Genomic DNA, 16,557 nt, shown 5'->3' with positions numbered 1-16,557 from the left:
TCTCTTCATCGATGGTAACTTGAAAGCACGTTGTAAGTCGCTCTGATAAGGGCGTCTGCCAAATGCCGTAAATGTAAATGTAAATGTAGAAAACAACAACAACATGTTGTGGAATTTGTTTTTACTGTTTATAAATAACTATATCTATAAATATATAAATAAACATATGTCAGAATGTACATAGGTCTATAAATAAATCGGCAAAAAACTAAATCCTATATACAGAGTGTACATAAAGTGCAATGTGACCGTTTAAGCTGTTTAGGAGGGAGATGGCGAGGGGGGAGAAGCTGTTCCAGTGTCGGCTGGTCCTGGTCTGCGGGCTTCTATAACGTCTGCCAGAGGGCAGCAGGTCAAAGAGCCTGTGTCCAGGGTGTGAGGGATCTGAGATGGTTTTCCCCGCCCTTTTCCTGGATCTTGTGAGGACAACAACAACAGAAAAAAAGGGCAATGCACACAATATTAAAAAAAAAAGATTTCACTAAGTAGATCAATTCTGTAAGTTACATACAGTATTATAGGAAAAATTTCAAACCCTTTCTTCAGTCCTCAAACAGCGCATACAGCCTAATCCTTTGATTGCGCTTTTTGGCATCAGTGACGTTGCATGTCTGACCCTGGTAAAACGCCAGACACTATCTTTTGCTTCCATTTTAGCCGGACGTGCAGTCTTACTTAGATTGAAGGGTGCTGCTCCTTCCACCCGTGCTCAATGGATGAGGGACCTCATGTCCTGTCTAAGCCTCGAAAAGATACGCTACTCGATTACTTTTACATTTACAGCATTTATCAGACGCCCTTATCCAGAGCGACTTACAATCAGTAGTTACAGGGACAGTCCCCCCCTGGAGACACTCAGGGTTAAGTGTCTTGCTCAGGGACACAATGGTAGTAAGTGGGATTTGAACCTGGGTCTTCTGGCTACTAGGCTACTACCACCCTACCGATTAGTGAACAAGTTTTAAGTGAAGTGATTGTCACTTGTGATACACAGCAGCACAGCGTACGGTGCACGCAGTGAAATTTATCCTCTGCATTTAACCAATATTAAGGTCTAAATATATACACACACACACTTAAGATAAAATACGATTGATACTGTGTTTTAGAACACAATTGTTTAGTGTCTGCAGAGAAAGACTCTGGCCCTTGGACCAAAGTAGATGACAACCCCGACGCAGGGTCTTACATTTGACGAAAGGAGCCTTTTAAAAGGAGAATAAAAGCGCCGCGCCCCGGCACGTAAACGGTGCGCGGGGAACCGGTGGCGTCGGGCGCGCGCACGGCGAGTCAGACTTTCCGCCCGCTTGCGCGCCCCCGCCGCCACGACCGCGACCGCGACTCGCCGGCGCTGCGCCTCCAGGAAGGTAGAGTATTAGAAACCTCTGCGACAAAACCTGCTCTCCCGACGGTGGGGTCGTGGAAATAGGACCTCTAGCGGGAGTATTTATACGCGGGAAATAAATACATGAAAGAATGTTGGGTTTGTGCGCGACGTAGAGGCTTTTTCGGGTTGGTTTTGAAGTTTGGGGAACGTAGTAAGGAACCCAGCCGCTGGGGACGCAGGTGACAGGCACTTATCGGGACCCTAACCCTGTTACGTGGTAAAAGTTGGTGTTTTCGTGTGTCTCAGTGTCGCCATGCAGCCGTTAAGCTGCTGCCTCCTGCTGCTGTGGGTCTGCTGCTGCTGCTGCTCCGGCTCCGCCGGGGACCTGGAGGACGCGGAGTGGGGCTCGGGTCTCCAGGAGCTGCTGCACAGCTTCCCCGCAGACGGCCCCTTCGTGACGGAGACGCCCGGCAGGCCGGCCAACTGCACCCAGCGCTTCTGGTTGCCCCCCTCCTCGGGCGTGTGCTGGGACGACGTGGCGGGGCCGGAGGAGTTCGAGAGGTCCCGGCTGCTGGTGCTTCAGAACCGGGCCGCGCTGCAGGCCGTGTCGCAGGCCAGCGGCGTGGAGGACGGGGGGGCTCCGTACAGCGAGCAGGCCCTGGAGAACGTCCGGGGCGTGCGGGAAGACCACGGCCATGTGGCGGAGACTGCCGACACCATGCAGAAGGTGTTCCTCGGCCTGGAGGAGAAACGGAGGGAAGGCACGGAACATTACACCTTCTCAAGGTGACCATTTTATTCCATGCACGTGGCCTCGATCATCAAAAATATGGGGAGGGATCACAAACATTTACATTTACAGCATTTACCAGTCGCCCTTATCCAGAGCGACTTACAATCAGTAGTTACAGGGACAGTCCCCCCCCTCAGGGTGTCTCACTCAGGGTTAAGTGTCTTGCTCAGGGACACGATGGTAGTAAGTGGGATTTGAACCGGGGTCTTCTGTTTCATAGGTGAGTGGGTTACCCACTAGGCCACTACCACCCTATCAAACCAAACCCATAATCAAAAAAATAAAGTAAAAGCACGGTACCTGTGTGGAAATAGTAGAAGGAATCTGGTGTGAACTGGACTTTTCACGCTCCCCAAAACAGCAGATCTGGGGTGTGCACTTTTCAGTGGCATTTTTAGTGGAGGCCTAATGAGGAGAGCGTGCGCTGTAGTTGTGATGAGAAAAGCCTGGAGTTTGGAGTCCCGCCGCAAGCGTTTAAATACTTGCAGCATGAAGTCATGCGGCCCGGCCGCCAGTCGGCCCCCGTGTCCGGTTAAAAAGAAAAGAAGGGGGGTGGGGGTTGGACGTTCGTCCGGAACGCCTATCGAACGTCTATCGTTTTGCTTGGCTTCAGCTGCACCAGACTTTTAAGGCCCAGAAAAGCAGAGACGAGTTCGTCTCGGAGCAAAAGCTGAGCAGTTCGTGGGCCAACTTCAATAGCCAATGACGTCCGTGTCTTTTATTCTCACTGAACATAAATAGCTTTGCTGGCATTATAGAGTACATTTACAGCATTTATCTTATCGTCCTTATCCAGAGTGACTACTTATGGGGCAGTGGTGGCCTAGCGGTTAAGGAAGTGGCCCCGTAATCAGAAGGTTGCCGGTTTGAATCCCGATCCGCCAAGGTGCCACTGAGCAAAGCGCCGTCCCCACACACTGCTCCCCGGGCGCCTGTCATGGTGCCCATTGCTCACTAAGGGTGATGGGATAAATGCAGAGGACAAATTTCACCGTGTGCACCATGTGCTGTGCTGCTGTGTATCAATCACTTCAATCAATCACTTACAATCAATAGTTACAGGGACAGTCCCCCCCTGGAGACACTCAAGAGTGTCTTGCTCAGGGATACAATGGTAGTAAGTGGGATTTGAACCTGGGTCTTCTGGTTCATAGGGTCACGTCTTTTTACTAGCCTTATTCTTTCTGTTTTATTTTTACACTTTTTATTCTATTTTATTGATTTCTGTAATTACTACTTAAACTATGCACGGTCAAAACGGAGCGGTCTGCATATAACAATGCAAGTGAATCTGGTCGTCTTTTTCTAGTTTGAAGGAGCAGCTCACCAACGCCAGGGACTCGATGGATGGACGGGAGCAGCTGGCGGCCTTTTTAGAGATGCAGCTTTCCAGTTTGGAGAAGTCTTTAGACAAGATGCAGCTCAGACTGGCCAAGTTGTTGGCGCGTTGACCGTACACGTAAACGCTTATGTATCATACGGTGCATGTTACACGGCACTTTCTCTTGTTTTTACTGCTTTACGGGCGTAATGCAAAAAAAGTACATACAAGGAATTTGGTTCTGGTCGACAGTATCTCTTGACCACAACAGCATAAAACGACTACCATATACGATATAGGCTCATATCTAATATATAGAAAATATACCACAAGCACACATAAAGCGCAGTTGCACCGTGCGAGACAGTTCAGCTGTTCCTGGTCCGCAGGCTTCTAGGTCCAAAAAGGATCTGTCCTGCCCTTCACCTGCCTCTGGAGACGGACGGGTCTTGGCCAGAGGCCGGGGGGGGCCCTGTCCTTTTTATACGAGATGCTAACAGTTGTACAAAACGTTTATTACGTGACCTCTGTCTATTACATTTACATTTAAGGCATTTGGCAGATGCCCTTATTCAGAGCGACTTACAATGTGCTTCCATGTTACCATTGATGAAGTGATCAGTTCTGGTTCACTAGGACCCCCAACTATGAATACAATATTTTTATTCACTCTATTCTAGTTTCTATACATAAGTCAGACAATAAGAAGGTTACAAGAGGTTACAAGGGTCTAGATGAGTGTCTTCCGCTTACCTTCAGAGATGGTATTAAACTGAATATCGATCAGTAAAATTGCACTTTGTCTTTGTTATATATTAACCAAACAAAAGGCCAATGAAAAAGCATACCGCACTCTCATCTTTATTCTTCTTTGTACAGCAAACAGTACAAAAAAACAAAACAACATGACCAGCATCGGGAAATGCCTTTGAAATCCAGTGCATATTAAGTTGGATAAAGAATAAAAAAAAACAAATAATAACAATTTCAAGAATGGACTATGCTTTTAAGAGCGTCCAACACAGTGTCTGAAGGGCGGAGACATAATTAACGTCCAATGGCAGCACTAGTACCTCGAACGTGTGCCTCTCCACCAATTTCTGCCCTGAGCGACGTGTTCGTTTCACGAGCTGCCATCGAATGCAGTAGTATTGCAGCTTCATTAGTCTGCAAATGAGCACGTTAATAAATACTCACAAACCATTCTGTGCACGTTTACAAAGACTTCGTTTCGTTTCCAATTGTAAGTGGAATAGACCGAACAGATCAGTATTTCCTGAGCACTTTCCACCCTGAAGAGGTACAGTAAAATAAAAGCGAGGCATCCTGATAAATCCAACCCGTTCGCTTCGGTCTTGCTGCTAAAGGGCTGTTCGGGTTAGAGAAACGGATTGTCCAGCTTCCAGGGAATAAGACAAAATTCATCCTCCATCGTTGCTCTGTGAAAACGTGACGTGTGCGGTTAAGAATCGTGCTTAGCCCCGCTTGCTCAGTTGTCGCCTTCCTCCGGTAATTCCTCCAGGGACTTCAGGTAATCCTTGGCCAGAATCTTCTTCGGAAGGATATCTGGGGGAGAATTGCGACGTCCGTTAGTTTCAGATGACCAGAGACCGGGCCCACAAACAGGCTGCACAAGACAGAATGAGCCGTACCCGTTAAAAACTGGAAGGTCTCACTCTCTTCTGCAGCGCCGGCGAGGTCACTGTATGACAGTGCATTATGATCTTTCCCTGAGCCACTTTTATACGACGACAGAGCCAGGTGTTGAACAAAAAGTTCCTGGAAATAATAATAATAAAAAAATCTTCATTACAGAACAACGTTTCTCTCGTTCATATTTGCAATTATTACTGTTGTTTTGTCAGGTAAAACCTTACTAAAACTAACGTTGCAGAGATGTAAAGGCATTTAACCATTTTCCAGTTGCTACAGCGCTTCCAAAACATTAGCCAACTAGCCTGCTACCCACATTCCCGTTCACGGAGCAGCATCAAAGTTTACCGTCGCTTTGGTAGTTAGAAAGAGAGCCTCCTGGTTTATATTCGACACGTCGGGGGAACTTTTCATTATCAACTTAACCCGGGACATTGGCAGAGAAACGTGTTTGATGTTAACCGCTACTTTATCTTCCACGTTACGGGCAGACATCCTCGGTCGGGAAGTTGAGCGCCAGTTTCAGAGGCGGCCGGGAAATGTAGTTTTTTTCACGCGTACGTCGGGTGTCACGTGTTCTGAACGTGGCATCTGATTGGTGTAACGTGGTTGCGAGGAGACGAAGAAACTACATTATTTTTTTTACGACCGTGTACGTCTTGGCTTTACTTATCCTCGATAATAATTTACGATTTGTTGTTCCAATTCTTCAAATCTGACCATGCTAGTTTGTTACTATTAGTTTTTTTTATTTTAATAGAAATTAAAACAGTTTAATAGCAGTTGAAATACTTTTTGAATGAAACTTTTTGAATGTAAACGCTATGTGCAACAATAGCCTAAAAAACACAAACACATCTCCACTATAACCAGCTGAAAACCTTATGCATTTGTCTGCATATGCAAAGACCACATATAACATCTACATTTACAGCATTTATCAGATTACAGTTGCCCTGGAGCAACTCAAAGTTAAGTGCCTGGGTCTTCTGCATTTACATTTACAGCATTTATTAGACGCCCTTATCCAGAGCGACTTACAATCAGTAGTTACAGGGACAGCCCCCCCTGGAGCAACTTAGGGTTAAGTGTCTTGCTCAGGGACACAATGGTAGTACGTGGGATTCGAACCCAGGTCTTCTGGTTCAATAGGCGAGTGTGTTACCCACTAGGCTACTACCACACACCTGCTTCATAGGTGAGTGTGTTACCCACTAGGCTACTACCACCCCACAAATAAAATGTCAAAGGATTAAGGATTACAATAATTTAATTCAATGTGGTGAAAATCCCTCCTATGTATATAATTTTTTAAAAAATGTCTATGACATGACATTGTTACAACACAAAAGTATTGTGTTGTGTCATTTCTGCACGTTGCACGAAATCCCCTCTTCTGACACCTACGTCAGCATTTTTTTCCCCTTAAAACCAAAACCCATTAAAAATATTTTAATGCACTGAAACACAACTGTGTAACCTCACAGTGAAGCGAGTTTAACAGCGCAACAACCAGGCTAAGTATATTAGAGGGAAACGACCGAGAGGACATGATATAATTAAGTCTTTACTACTTCTGACTTCAGCTTCACGTCCCCCTTCACTTAAGTTGTTTATCGCCACACGGAAGGACACTCGGATGTGGGTCTTGTAGTCTTTGCATTCTTTTTTGTAATAGCGCGTCAGCTAAAAGCCAACTACACTTCCCAAGATGCATTGCGCTCGTCACCCTGCCTCGTTCCCCTGGGTCGAGAGATCGTGTTCTGGGAGAGTCCGTGACAGCGCTCGTACACCGTCGACAATGTTCATGGCCGGGACGCGAACTGGCGGCGGGGGCTACGGCCAGGGGCCGGCCGCGGCGTTCGGCCCCGCCGGCGGCAGTCCGCGCAAGTTCAGCGAGAAGATCGCGCTCCACACGCAGCGGCAAGCCGAAGACACCGCCGCCTTCCAGGAGGTTATGATGGACATCACCTACACCCGGGTGAGCCTCGCTGGTCTGACAGGCCCGCGCCGAGCGATTTGCTTCCTCTTTTTTTGTACCGACGTCGGGACGTGGGTTGGAGGCCGGTCGGGGCCCGAGTGGGCGCCGCCGCTGAAAAGTTTGTGGGTCACCAAGTCGTGACGCGTTTTCGGACGGAGGGCTTTATGCCCGCCGATAATGGAATAATTGGCGGCGTGCGGCGCCGCGGTCAGGCGAGGAACCGAAGCCGGACGGAGACGCGCTTTTCGGCTCTACCCTCCGTGAGCGCGGCTACGGTTCGCACGCTTCATTCCGCCTCATAATTATCACGGCTCAGCATTGCTTTACTTCCCACGAACCCGTGGCACGGCGTGTGTAGAGCTGGAGACTCCGTTCTCCCGTTGTTCCTTGCAGGAGACCATCCGTTAGACCGACACCCACATTAGTTCCTCCAGCACGATCAACATTATGGACACGGTTCGTTTCACCGCCGCCTAAAACTTTTGCACAGAACCGCATGTGTGCTGAATTTTAAAGCAGAACACAATTGAACGTTCTAGATGAATTTAAATGTGGTGTCTGGAGATGAACAAGAATCTAAATCTTTTGTGTGTGTGTGTGTGTGTGTGTGTGTGTTGCGTGTGTGCTCAGATCCAGGCTCAGAGAGTCCGTCAGTTCAGGGGACTCGGCCCGTACAACAGCGGCTCCCTGCCCAACGTCGATCAGATCGCACGGGCTACTCCGGACGCTCAGGTGAGACCACGCCCCCCGGACACCCGGGCTTGACCTGACACTCCCAAAGCCACCGTTTTTAACGCATTGGAACCTTCTGTGTGAACCTCAGGGTCAGCTGCACTTTAACCCCGACCAGGGCGCCTTGACCCAGCACCACCTACTGGCTGATCAAGCCTCAAGGGACAGAAGACTCAGTCCCCCGGGTCGGCCGAACCGAAGACACGTATCCAGCGTGGACACTTGTGTTGAGCTGTTGTACCGTGGCTGCCAAAACCTGGGTCGTTTGGCTTTGCAGGCGTGGTCACGAAGTTCTGATCACTGAAATGAAATTGAATCGATTATTATCACACCAGCATGTGACTTTATAGGTTCTACGTTGCGGTTGCTTACTACTAGGTTACTACCACCGCACGGAATGCAATATTTCGTTAGATATAGCAGCGAGAAGCTCGTCCAGTCCAGCCCCAACGCGACAACGCTCCTGTATGAAATGTTAGACCCAAATGTAGGTTAATTACTGCTAGAGGTATTTGGTTGTAGTGAATCAGATACAGGGGATCGTTTTTCTCCCTGCATTCAGCCTTAACCTTGATTACCTGCAGACCGACAGCGCTCCTTATCGCCTGGCTTCACAATCTCCACCCTCGGGCCATGGCTGGAGGAGGTAACACCAGCCGCTTGGGCCGTTTTAATTTTTATGGTCCATACTTTTCTATTACATGGATATATTATATAGTGAATGTTACATCAGTGTCACCCGCCCAGCGTCATTTTCATGGTCCCTTTCTGTGTCTTTTTTTTTTTTTTTTTTTTTTCCCACCAATCGCAAGGAACTGGACCGCCAGCTCCACCGTTGAAAAAAGTCTTCTGTCCGCCTTCCCGGAGGCTGCTCTGAACAGGTGACTGCCAGGTCTGCTAATAGGTGACATTTTACCCCCTTTCTGCCATCTTCTGAAAGTTTTTTTTTTTTTTTTTTTATCTCCGTAGGACAAACTCAGATTCTGCCCTCCACACCTCTGTGTGCAACACGCACATCGGCGATCAGACGAGCCCTCATCAGGGATTTGCTCACTGGAACAGGAGGAGAGGCAGGTCTTAAGTCCCTAGCCGCGATATCAAGTGGTGGGCATGGAACGGATTTCATAATGCTTGGACTTTCGTCTGCTTAAAATCCCAGGCTTCCCTTACGTAGCGCCGCTGATTGAGGAAAATCTGCCAGAAGAAGGAAAAGTTCAGAAAAGTGAAGCCAAGAAGGTGAGACTTTTCACTTGTTTGGGTGTTAATGAGATTGTTCTTTTATTTGGTCTCACGCTGCCTTTCTTTCGGTTTGCGCAGTTGGCTGAACGGTCATCTGGAAGCAGCGCAGCATCCGTGGAGTAAGTCACTTGTCCTCCCTCCTTGATTTTAGAATAGCGACGATGGCGGCTTTGCCGAAGAGTTAAAGCCACTCTGGGTTTAAATGTAGTCTTCTTTTTACCACCAATCCCCCTTCCAGCCAACAGGGCGGCGGCCTCCTCCGTGTGCCTTCAGCCCTCAGCCTGAGCGGCTCTCTTCCGGACCTCTCCTCCCTCCACCTGCCCTCTCCACTGGCATCAGGACAGGGTGTAGGCCCGTTCGTCAAGGCTGCCTCGATGGCTGCCTCTCCCACCAGGGAATGCCTGCCGTCAGAATCGGGCCTCGTTTCAGAAGATGCCTTCAACTTGCCTGGTGTGTCTTGGTTTATTAAATTCTGTGTTTGTCGCTCGTCAAACAACATCTGTCCTTTGCAACTGAATGGGTGTAGAATTATGGGTAATTTTATTGCGAGCAGGGGTGGCCTAGCAGTTAAGGAAGTGGACCCGGAAACAGAAGGTTGCTGGTTCGAATTCCGATCCAAGGTGCCACTGAGGTGCCACTGAGCAAAGCACCGTCCCCACACACTGCTCCCCGGGCGCCTGTCATGGCCGCCCACTGCTCACTCAGGGTGATGGGTTAAATGCAGAGGACATATTTCATTGTGTGCACCATGTGCTGTGCTGCTGTGTATCACAAGTGACAATCACTTCAAAAACGTCATAGCACAACTGTCGATACTACCATTGTGTCCCTGAGCAAGAGACTCCAGGGGGACAGTCCCTGTCACCACTGACTGTGATAAAATAAGGGCGTCTGGTAAATGCCGTAATTGTAAATGCTTGCGTTTAAGTGGGCGTGGCTTTAACATGGGCCATATGGGGCACAACGTGACTGGACACAGAGGGTGGCTCTGAAACTGTTGCCTCGGCCGCGTCTCGCGAGATCAGTTCATTAATTAATATCGGACGTGACCCGTATCTTATGAAGATGAGTGACTTTTGTTGAACTGTGGCTGTTTGTCTTGGGTACTGAGGGTACTTGGGTGTCTTGGGTTCTGAACAGGGTGGGACCGCCCCTTTCTGTGACGTCACTGAGTCACGTTGATGTGTCAGGACCAGTATTTTTACCGTCACGTATACTTTCAGTTGGAACGTGGTACTGAAATAGAAGAGTGAAAATATTCATACCATTGGGCTAGTATTGATCCAATACTGATACCAACTTGGTATCGATAGAATCGATATTTAGGAACGATCCGCACATCCCTCAAACACACACACACACACACACAAAGCAGGAATGGAGGAGGCTTACGATATCAGCGTCTGAATGTCCAGAGATCTACAACACGACATTATCGTATTACCAGTTTAGAAAACCACGGCCATTTTTTGCGTTGAGCGCAACTCGCTGATCTTTGAGAGGAAATGTAAATCTCGAACCATGCTTTTACTGTCTGAACAGACACTCTGCCCGTTCGACTGCTTTCACCCGATCCCGTTCTCGCTGCAGCTAGCTGCCTCTCTTCTGCCTGCACCCCCGCCGCCAGCGGTCCAGCCTCTCGCTCACTGACCATCTCCAGCCACCCCAGCATGTCTGCCTGTGCGTCTTCCTGCCTCAACCCTGATATGGAGCACAAAATCACATCGTTGCGGTTTATTACATTTCAAAAGTAAAGTGAAGTGATTGTCATTGTGATACACTGCAGCACAGCACACGACGCACACAGTGAAATGTGTCCTCTGCTTTTAACAGTCACCCTTGGTGAGCAGTGGGCAGCCATGACAGGCGCCCGGCGAGTAGTGGGTGGGGGATGGTGCTCAGCTCAGTGGCACCTTGGCAGATCGGGATTCGAACCTACAACCTTTTGATTACAGGGCCACTTCCCTAACTGCTAGGCCACCACTGTCCCGATATATTGTTCAGCACTACGCTAAGCATATGGCAACATATAAATGCTGCATACCCATGTAACTGACAACAAGCTTGCGTAAAAGCCACAGAAAAATTCTTCAAAGAAGACTAAATGAGCAGACCTGTTGGAGGTCCTCTGGAGGTCCCATATGCTGTCCTCTGGTTTGCTAGAGGTTTTGCCAGGTGTCGGATCAAAAGCGCTAATATGACGAAATCTGTCGATCAATGATGTCACATTAGTTGGAAAGACAAGTGCAGCTGCAATTCCATCCTAGCCAACTGACCGAATGTAAGGATATGCAGAGCAGTCAAAAGTTTGGACACACCTACAGATTTTTTGGTCTTGCAGTTTTTACACCATTGAACAAAACTGAAGACACAGAACTACAAAATAACACGTGAGGTTATGTAATAAACAAAAAACTGATGAAGATTTGCGTCTCTACGAAATCAGGGAGCTTTTGCTGTGATGACACTCTCCACCACCTTAAGTTGGACAACAGGGACTGATTACAACAGTCCTGAAGGTTCATGCTGAACACTTTCTTATCATTCGCTCATGTTAATGAGCATCTCATCAAGCTGCTTTTTGATGGTTACGATAGTGAACAAAGCAGTAATGAAGGTGAAAAGAGGCGACTCTGACAAAAACAGATTCATCAAACGTACTAAATACTTTTCTTGCATTGGATTCTTCAAAATGGTCTCCATAAAAACAGCAGAGTAGGGGTGTCCAAACTTTTGACCAATAGTGTATTTACACATATACACACCCCATGTTACATTGTTACAGCGTTGTAATAAGACCCGTGTAACTAGATAGTAACCCTGCAGTCTTTAATTGTGTAATAGTTTGTTTTCCAATGTAGGTTTGTTCTACAATTAATTATTAGGCTGACTGAAATAATGCTAAATTTAACAACATTTCATGCTCATGACCACTCATAAGCGCCCAGGTGACGTTATCATTTATGACCGCATTTATGGTGTCCTCTCACCGCACCCGATTTGATCTTGGTATTTTGAGAATAATGGATTATTCAGAATCAGCATTAAGTAGTCCAGTCTTTATTTAAGTATGAGAAGTGGTCGTGGTGATTTTTGTTGCATTTTATTTTTTTTTATGATTTTGCGCTGAAACAGCTGCATATCTGGCAACACTTCTGTTACTATGTACAAATATTTCAAAGGAAATTATCGATGTTTTCAGGTAACGTAATTTATTTCTTGCTGCAGGTTTGCCCTCTGTGGAGACATCCCTGAGTAATCCTTTGCGCCAGTCTTCGCTTAGCAGTCCAAATATCCAATTGTCCCTCACCAACTCTTTGAGCTCCACCTCCTTGCAGCTCTCCCAGAGCAGCACCTCCTTGAAGTCATCTCTCAGCAACCAATCCCTGATGTCTTCATTCAGCAGCTCCTCCCTTAGTAGCCACTCTGTCCAATCATCAGCTAGCTTCTGTAGCTACAGCAGTGGGATTGGTGGATCCCGTTCTTGCTCTTCCTCTTCCTTGTCATGTTCTCCACACACGTCTGGCCAGATACATGTGGCACATCCTGGGCCATCGCGGAAGCGAAACCAGCATGGCTCTCCGGCTTTGTCTGGCGGTGGGGATTCTCACTGGTATCACCCAAAACAGTTTTCTCCCACAGTTTCTACAACACTCTCATCCATCACTCAGGTAGGCTGTGTTAAATTACATTAATTTACTAGAATAATGTTTTTTCTGGCATATGTCTAAGTGCAAGGTTTGCATCTCTTCAGGGGGTTCTGCTCAACACGAGCCAGATATCGGGAGAATGCAGACATCCCGCATACCCATACTGCCAGCCACAGCACGTCAGTACTCAAGCTACCCATCAACCTTTGCAGCACCCCCAGGCCTCCCCAACCGAGGGGCAACAACCTCAAATTCGAGAGCTATGCATGCAATACCAGAGTTGTCAGCATCAATCACCTCTTCCAAAAGTTCAGCACCATCTGCAGCAGTATCCAAAACGGCAGAGTCTCCAGAATCCACACCAGCAGCTTGTACAGCAGAGTCAAGAACGGGATTCCCCGCAACCAAACTACCAAAGCCAGTACCAGCACATGCATCACAGTGTCCCGTACAAGCAGCAAATTCTACACCAGCCATCACAGCATACGCAGACACAGCAACACAAGCAGGAACATTCTGCACAACACCCTCTCCAGGCCCAGCATCAGCAGTTCCAACACCAAAGCCACTGGCCGGCTTATTACCAGCAGCAGGCTTCACGCCTTCAGGACCCACAGGGACAGCAGCCGTGGCCGAATCAGGGTCAGGGCCAACCATGCTGGCCGAACGTGGCAAGCCCAACGCTGCAGGAACTCCTCGTAACAGGACCACACCATACGAAGCAAATGAAATGGCAGCTCAATGAAACTGCAGGGGGAAGCAAACAGGGCGCCCTAAAGCAATCGCAAAGGGGCCACCGCAAGGAGGCGGTGGTTTCTTCTCAAGACGATTGCCTAGACAGTGGTGTAGGTCTTCAAAATGTAAGTGTTTCATGTTTATGCCTGTCCTTTTTACTACAACAACTACGCTCATCATCGTTGTTTACGGGTATAGAATAAGGATGTGGGGTTAGCAAGGTACAGAATGTGGCCCCCTTGTGGACTCCAAAAACAATTTCAGGTTGCATTCAACACAATGTCACATACTGATACTTTTAATTGATTGCTTTAAGACATATAGTAATTGTGATAGTTATTGTATCACTATATCATGACATTATTTGTGAATATTACATTAATTGCATGGTGAGAAATTTATTGATGGCTTAATTTGCAGAAGTGTGAAATGTTTACATTTGTACTTAATGAAAAGCAACCACTAATGTTCCCTTAATCTTTGTATATAATGCTATCATATCCTCTATGACCTTCATTTGTTTTTATGTCTAATATACAGTATATACTACCATTTGCATTGGTAGATTCTCACTGAAGGCATCAAAACTATGAATGAACACATGTGGAGTCGCCCCCCCCCCCACACACACACACTCACACACAATATTCACAATATTCTATCTGGATAGAATTGCTTCTTTTGCTTCTTTAATCAAGGCAACTGTTTCTAGCTGCACTAAATCTATTGAAAAGGGTTTTCTTATAATGAACAAAGCTTTTAAAGTCGGGTAATTGTTGCTGATAAAGTTCCTCCTCAGATCTGGACAATGTCTGGACTGGAGTTTTCATCCATTTCATGTCTTTTAATGTAGTTGTTTCCAATCTTGAAGAATTTCTAAATTATGATAGTGTATGTGTGTGTGTTGTGTATATATAGATAGAGTTTAATAATAATCCAATAATTTGAATTTCAGGAGTCCTACATGGGCCTGGATCTTTCTCCTAGCCAGACCAAGGCACTCTCTCAGCAGGTGTGTATGAAGACTGCAGGCTTCTGTCCCTTTGGGTTCCAATACGCATGCGTGAAAGTGTAACCTAGCTACCGTTATTGCCACACACACGTAGAGCATCATGTGGAAACACCTAACCCTGCACCTCCAGTTCTCCTGGGCAGACTGTTTTTACTCCATGTCTTTTTTAATTAGGCTCAAGAGGCTGTTGATTACCTAACCAGACCTGTAACTGCTTAAGAGTGAAGGTCTTTGAAATGTCTTTTAACTTTAATTCACCCTTTTCATAGCTGGGACAACTCTGTAAGGAATCTTTTTGGCCAGGTGATGGAAGTGCTGCCAGTGTGGTTGAAGGAGTCCTTCAGTTTGTGAACCCCGATTCTTCACAGAACAAGAACTTTGACTGTGGTGGGTACCATACTTGTCATTCTCTAAAAGATTTTACTGCAGCTGACTGACAGAAAGTACCCTCTGGTAGATTCTGCCTCCTGGCTGGACCAGGAAGTTCTGGGCTTTCCTAACACAGTCCTGAATGAAGAAGATCTGGACACCCTGACCGATGGCAGCTTTTCTACCAGCCATGCTTTGGAAGAAGCATGTTATAGCACCTTCACGTAACTCCAGCATGAGCCTGTAGCTGGATATTATAGTCCTGCAGACGTATTCTAAATACTTTTCACCATTTATTAAACATAACTTTGTTGTCTATAGATTTATGCATTTATTACCTGTTACTTGCCTTGTGTGTATCCTTTAGGGAAAACTTTTTTGGCGACAATTACTCATCTTAGATTCACAAAGGTCAAAGGTTTACAGACTTCTGTTACTTATTTTTTGTCTCGCTCTCTCCATTTCTCACTCACATAATATAAGATGGATTTTTGCATAGCATGAATGGGCCGTATAATATTATAGCTGCTGATGTGTATTTATGTTTCCTTTTTGAAAAACAATTTTAAAGTGTGTGTGTGTGATTTTTTTAACTCTCTGGTAGAGATATAAAATAAGTCATATTGTGGAAGTTTACACACAAAAAAGGAGTAATAAATAAATCCTTATTTATTAAATGTATGTATAATATTTGCACACCAATGCCTTAGTCAACGCAGAATTTAACACGGGCATGTTTGTATTCGTGAACTAATTTTATCAATTGATGTTACAAAAAAGTATTTTTTTTTACATTTGAAACTCAATGTCATGTCTTATTTAATAAGCAAACACTATTAGAAAAAAATGCTGTATCATTTCTAACATCCCAGAATGAGATTGTTTTGTAAACAAATATAATTTTGAAAAACGTTCTTATAAATAAATTGCATTCAGCCTCTGACGTCTTTCACCAACTGTTTTGTGTTGTTTCTGTGTTTTTGCTTGCTATTGTATTTACTTGGACTTCACCATATTGTATTGATGAAGTTGGCCTGTTGCAACACTGGTGTGCATATTTGACTGAAATTTTGTGTTGAGAATGTGAGCATTGGACTACTACTTAAATACTACCCGAGCACGTCCCATATATTTTCTGTGGGGTTAAGGTTGTCGTCTTGAAATCCGTGCCATCATGAAAGAAATAAATACAGTTTTGGAAAAGCATCCATTCAGTACATACGGTTAGTCGTTTTTTTGACCAATTGAAGCAACCCCATAGCATTTCCTCCATAGTGGGGACTGTACATTATACATGGTTAATGTATATTCATGTGCCCATCATTCTGGAACAGTAGGTGTGAGTGACTGGTGTGTGTGTGTGTCCTGCAGTGGGCTGGCGCTCTACCCCGAGTAAGTCCACGCCCTGTGTCCCCAGTATGTTCACAGGAGACAGACACGATAATTGGAATTTGCATTTACTTGAATTTATGAATATTGTTAATGGATTAATGGATACAGTTTTATTGGCCTAGTTAGGGTACCAGGCCACTGTAGCACCAATATACTACTATTACTACACAGGGTACACAGAAGAGACAGCAGATAAATCCTGGTTCCTGACAACTGCTAAACGAGGACTCGAACCAGAGGGTTACCACAGCCACCACCACCGTAATAACTACAGCTTCAGGGATCTTCAAATGGACCAGTAACATCATAATGGATATGTAATGTAGACCATGACACTGGACTACACTCTGGAC

The 16,557-nt window shown here is 46.1% G+C and overlaps 3 protein-coding genes across 3 annotated transcripts; 2 read left to right on the top strand and 1 right to left on the bottom strand.

Annotated features, from left to right (window-relative positions):
* The first annotated feature begins 1,262 nt into the window (after positions 1-1,262).
* LOC114770311 (uncharacterized) lies at positions 1,263-5,268 on the top strand. The gene is made up of 3 exons (XM_028964118.1): positions 1,263-1,367; positions 1,634-2,113; positions 3,430-5,268. The coding sequence occupies exons 2-3, from the start codon at positions 1,641-1,643 to the stop codon at positions 3,569-3,571; spliced, it is 615 nt and encodes a 204-aa protein (XP_028819951.1). The 5' UTR covers positions 1,263-1,367; positions 1,634-1,640; the 3' UTR covers positions 3,572-5,268.
* chrac1 (chromatin accessibility complex subunit 1) lies at positions 4,274-5,618 on the bottom strand. The gene is made up of 3 exons (XM_028964119.1): positions 5,443-5,618; positions 5,094-5,220; positions 4,274-5,007 (listed from the first exon to the last, which is right to left on the bottom strand). The coding sequence occupies exons 1-3, from the start codon at positions 5,587-5,589 to the stop codon at positions 4,931-4,933; spliced, it is 351 nt and encodes a 116-aa protein (XP_028819952.1). The 5' UTR covers positions 5,590-5,618; the 3' UTR covers positions 4,274-4,930.
* A 1,192-nt stretch (positions 5,619-6,810) lies between these two features.
* Positions 6,811-15,755, top strand: crtc2 (CREB regulated transcription coactivator 2). Its single transcript, XM_028963993.1, has 14 exons — positions 6,811-7,075; positions 7,706-7,807; positions 7,899-8,012; positions 8,392-8,453; positions 8,620-8,688; positions 8,777-8,877; positions 8,967-9,043; positions 9,125-9,165; positions 9,285-9,496; positions 12,275-12,717; positions 12,801-13,556; positions 14,387-14,443; positions 14,713-14,830; positions 14,901-15,755. Exons 1-14 carry the CDS (start codon positions 6,896-6,898, stop codon positions 15,038-15,040), a joined length of 2,472 nt encoding a protein of 823 aa, XP_028819826.1. The 5' UTR covers positions 6,811-6,895; the 3' UTR covers positions 15,041-15,755.
* The last annotated feature ends 802 nt before the right edge of the window (positions 15,756-16,557 follow it).

The sequence above is a fragment of the Denticeps clupeoides genome, chromosome 20 (genome assembly GCF_900700375.1).
Source record: "Denticeps clupeoides chromosome 20, fDenClu1.1, whole genome shotgun sequence".
NCBI classification, from domain to species: Eukaryota; Metazoa; Chordata; class Actinopteri; order Clupeiformes; family Denticipitidae; genus Denticeps; species Denticeps clupeoides.
The sequence above is the reverse complement of the archived record's forward strand: the minus strand, read 5'-3'. Positions and strand labels throughout refer to the sequence as shown.